We start from the raw sequence: 5,155 nt of genomic DNA, 5'->3' as shown, positions 1-5,155 counted from the left end.
TATAAATGAATGTAAAATATTCCGCCTCAAAACCATTCAAAAAAAAAAATATTATGCTAAAAAATAAATATCATATTGTCATGAACAACGTAAAAAAATAATAAAAAATATTTTGTGTAATCGATAACTTAATGCATATTCTCTATTTCATCATATTTGTTTTTGTTTTACATTTTAAATGCATACGTTTCTTCTATTGTACTTCGTCTACTTGTTCTTTTTTGCGCTCAAACATCTTGATTATTCGGATTTTCTTCGAGTTTTCGCCATACAACATTACACATTTCACGGAGCAACGCCTTTTCACCGTCGTCCATGTGTTCGGGTGACATCGACGACACGTTGCCACCGGCTCGGTCACGTTCCAACTGTTCTCTTACTTCTAATATTTGAAGTGCACGAACCACTGCTTCCGGACGACCTGATAGCACATCGAGATTCGAATTAATCGTTTCCGTTGCACTTTTGCTGTTATTGCTGCTTCCATTTCCGTTGGCGGTTGAGTTTTTATTGGCATTTGATGCGGCAAGATTGGCACTATTTTCAACATTATTATTTCCATTGGCAAGTTCATGCTCCAAAAGACGCCGTTCCAGCGAACGCACGTACTGAAGCGTTTGATCGCTCAGCGCTGAACGAGACTGTTGTTCCTATTTGAATTAAAGCATACAATAATAATGATGAATATTTGAATATTGTTTTCAAAACAACATAATATTGGTATTTATTTGAAACAGTGTGTAAACGATATTGAAATTAGTGTGTGGGAGGAAGAATGATTATATTACCGGAACAGAAAATTGGCGCACAGATGGCATCGGTTCGTCATTTGTACTTGAGCTGCTACCATCGCCATCGTCTCGCATAGCATTTGACGAATTCGTCGATGTGGATCTGATTGCTGTTCCACAATTCGAACAACTCGATGGAATCGATGCACTGACATTGGCACGCTCTTCATCCAAATACAAACATAATTCTTTGAGTTCTAAATTATCGCGAATTAACTCTTGTTGTTTATCATCCAATTGACGGAGTTTGTTCTTTAAAAAAATGTAAATGTAAAAGGTGAGTTTTTTTAAATGGACTTAAAATTTGTGTGGGCTCATTATTACCTGATATGCCGAGACTTCTTGTCGCATTACACTTGCTGTATACCGTCCGAATCGTTGCCATTCGCGCGCTAACTTACGTCCCTTCTGACGATCGTCATCTAAAAAGCAACACAAATCTCGTAATTCTTGATTGTCATCACTCAACCGTTGATTGGCGTCTTTCAATTGACGTAATTCGGCAAGCAGCGACTGAAAGAAAAAACAATTATATTTTCATTAAAATCTACTCAATTTCGAGATGTCAGATGTTTTTTAATGTTATCTATATTTTGAACAGAAGACTCTTCAATGTCACTCACTTGAAAATGTCGACTTTGTTCGGTTGTATTCATGCGAATAACATTATTGGCCGATGGTATGGCATTTGGATTTGGTGAATGTGCAGAAACGGAATCGGTATCACTTTTACGAACAAATTTCAGCATTTCTTGTTGATGATTTCTGCTGGATGTGGATTGTTCGTCGTCTGTGGTAGATAAATGTGGCGATGGTTGTGATTGTAAACCGTTAATTGTTTGACGTTGTTGCTGCAACGATCTGGCGGTGGCAGTGGCGGTGGCGATGCGAGATGATGTACCTGGATTTCTGTCTGGTATATAGACGGTCGTTAGTTTAGGCACTTCTTGTGGGAATTTCAGGTTTAAATGCGCATTTGTCTCAGTCGCATGTGACGATTGATGAAATTGTGGTGTTGGAATGCCGGATCGTTGTGGCGATATGTTCTTTAAAATGCCGCCGGGTGCAGGCGGTGGCGGTTGATACCGAGGCGGTTGTAAATGTTTTTGTGGTTGTGGTATTATCGATGGAATACCGTGTGATTTTTGAACGTTTTGGTGCAATGACAAATGGCTTGGAATTTGTGATGGATTTGCCTGATGATGATTATTACTTTTGGACTGTGAACTGATTGGCTGTGGAATTGATTGTTTGCTAACTGATGTGGATGGGACATTCTCTATTTTTGGGATGGCTGAACTTTTACTGGTCGAAGTGGACATGACGATTGATAACAACAAAATGTTCAACAAATGAAATATTAAAATATTGGTTACACAACTGGTTTTACGTGCACGATATAAGCTCTCTTCTGTCTATGTTCATTTAATGCTTTTCTCACTATGGTTTCGATAATACGAAACGAACACCAATTAATTCGGTCACAATTAACTCTCTCTCGTATAAATTATCGTTTAAACAACACTCTTTTATATTGGAATCTAAATATGTCCGGGAACACACTACTTCAGTTTGAATTTTGTTTATAAACAGTAAAATCGTTCTTCATTACACCAAAACACGATGAAAATAGCACGAAAATTATCCAATTTAAATGCACTAAAAATTGAGTTTGTAGCACTTTTACCACGGTTCGATGATTTAAATTGAATTGAGTATTATTCCCACGTTTCACGTGTACAACAACGGCACACAATAAATGAACTGACTGATTTGTAAGAAGCACACTCACTCATACAAACGCGCGTGCGAAACACGTCTATACAAATTTTCAATTTTTAATTATAAATGGTTTTATTTTAGTGAGTGCGTATTCACGCAGTTTCGTTCAACGACAGCACTTTATTTTTCAATTCTTTTTGCGTACGTTTTTATGTTTTTTGTTGGTGGTTTTCTTTTGTGTGTATGTTGTTTTCTTTCGTTTTTATTATTCACTTCTTTGTGCGTCTGTTTCATGAGGCAGCAACCGAGATAATCCAACTGAACAGACATTTACGGCACTGATTCAGTGCTTCTTCGTTCTCTGCGTGTTGTTCTCTCTTTCACGGAATTCATTTTGTAGCTGCCAAGCGACGCGACCGATTGAGCGCTATGTGTGTGTGTGTTAAAAGAGCCCAGACACTGATGTCGACCGTCGACAACGACGATGAGAACGAAAAAGAAGAAGATGCTGCTGATGCTGATGGTTTCGAATGACGACAATAAGTAAGCCAAGAAAACGATGCCGCAAACTGTCTTATTGATCTTCAACTATTGTACAGTTGACTTATTCATTCATTCGCAATGTGCATGTGTTGGTGTGAGAAATTGTATATATGGTGAAGTGAACGAGCTGGACCCAAGACGAAGAAGAATCGACAACAACGAAATGAGAAAAAAATAAATGTCATATCTCTCATCAAATTCTGTGTCTTTCTCTTTTTGCTTTCGGAGTTCAATCCAATTTTAGAGACGTTCTTCTACATGATGACGATATGGCGCAACGCAGACACATTTGATCTGTTTAGAATAGAAAACGGCATTCATTATATGATTATGAGGTGATCTGTTGACTAAGAGCATTTAAAAAACTTAATAAATTAACATTCAAACTGTTGTTGCTTGCTGCTGGTGGTCACATTATAACTTTTTTTTAATGCAGCCGCAGCAAGTCATGAAATGAACGGTTTGAAATGATCCCGTGTCTTTAAGACCCTGTCTTATATGCGTTCGATGAACGCAAATTGTTTTTTTTATGTATATACAATATACTTCCAATGTGAGCCAATATTCTTCTTAATGGAATGGCGTGCGCTTACTCACTATCTCTCTCTCACACAGAAAATGTTCAAGAAAACGAAAGAAGCAGAGAGGAAAAAAACCCATCATGCTAAATATAAACGGCACGCTCATTTTTTTATTGCTGAAAAATTGTTGGTGCCTTAGTTTTTGGTCAGTCTTTCGCTTTTCGTTTTATTTATTTTTTTTCTTCTTTGCTTTTCAATAGCGAACACCTCACAGACACACAATACACTTTCAGCTAAAATGGCCGTTTGCAAAATCATGCTACTCTCAGTACATACGGTGTGTACACAGATGCCATGTATGCACGGAGTATATTTCACTTTATGTTATGGTATGTGACCTAAATTTATATTACGCAAAGTTTACTGTCGTACAGCAATTCAATTTGTTTTCCTCTGTTGTATTTCGTTGTGAGTCGCATTTCATGCAGTTTTTACGAATATTTACGGAAAACTGAAATTGGCCAAACTCTTTCTCCAATTGGCATAATTTGATTTGAACCAGTTCTGCATTCGGAACAGCGACTCGTTTTCAGCTTTCCGTCAATGGTTTGTTGTTTACTCATATGATATATTTACATGAAACATTCCTTAATCAATTTATTTATGTTTAACTTAATAATATTTACTGTTTTATGTTTCTCATTATCAGATTTAGTTTGCATAATACAGTTTTGTTTTGAAACACATAGAAATTCAATATTTTTTTGAAGTAGTTTCTTTGGTTTGTTCATCGACTATATATGAATATTCGAACCGAACACAAAACTCCACTTTACCTTAATCAAAATGCAAACGAACTATTCTTGGTTGTTTTTATTTTGCATAATTTTTTTTATTTTGATCTCAGCTAACCGATCAATAAACACACTACTTCATCGATCAAATGTTGACGATCAACTAATCGGAATCGCACAATGCACAATGTGAGCCGTGTCAAAAATCCAGCAACATTGGAAGTGGGCTGGAAACCATCACTGGAACTCCATTCATAACCTGTTAACATCGTTTTGGAAGAATGATCACTATTCAAATACTTTTTTACACCATTTTTCCCGGTTTTGTTTTGTCAAATTAATATTTGAATAAAAGTATTTATCTATTTTGATAGTTTATTCATGTCATTATTTTAAAAATTACATTTTGAACGCATTTTTTCCATTTGAAAACGATCGAGCCGGTTGGCAAACAAAAATGCTCCTTAATGCTATGACACTTTCGGTTGATTTTTGCGTACTAGCTCCACACCTTTCGCATTGCTCAGTGGAAACCTTTCAATTGCACTGTTCCAATGTATGACCGTGATCGAAAAATGCTGTTAAATTTTGTTCTGTCTTTGGGTTTGAGATAGTAATGCACCTGTACGAGTATGACTCACCTGATTAAGAACCAGTTTATCAATATTCTCGTTAAATTGTTTTTGTCATAATTTTCATTTGGTTCTTTTAATGAATGAGAATAGTTTTTGAATGAATTCCGGTATCAATGAAATCGGACCAAAAAAAAAATGCTGGTGCAGGA

At 36.4% G+C, this 5,155-nt stretch overlaps 1 protein-coding gene across 1 annotated transcript; it reads right to left on the bottom strand.

Moving 5' to 3' along the window:
* Window positions 1-3: 3 nt before the first annotated feature.
* LOC116342101 (coiled-coil domain-containing protein 85C) lies at window positions 4-4,527 on the bottom strand. The gene is made up of 5 exons (XM_031769598.1): window positions 4,414-4,527; window positions 1,415-3,350; window positions 1,116-1,304; window positions 789-1,043; window positions 4-650 (listed from the first exon to the last, which is right to left on the bottom strand). Exons 2-5 carry the CDS (start codon window positions 2,111-2,113, stop codon window positions 228-230), a joined length of 1,566 nt encoding a protein of 521 aa, XP_031625458.1. The 5' UTR covers window positions 2,114-3,350; window positions 4,414-4,527; the 3' UTR covers window positions 4-227.
* Window positions 4,528-5,155: the final 628 nt, after the last annotated feature.

This window comes from Contarinia nasturtii, unplaced genomic scaffold (assembly GCF_009176525.2).
Source record: "Contarinia nasturtii isolate CC-2019 unplaced genomic scaffold, AAFC_CNas_1.1 Cnas_scaffold_810, whole genome shotgun sequence".
Taxonomy (NCBI): Eukaryota; Metazoa; Arthropoda; class Insecta; order Diptera; family Cecidomyiidae; genus Contarinia; species Contarinia nasturtii.
This window is presented reverse-complemented; position numbering and strand designations above follow the sequence as displayed.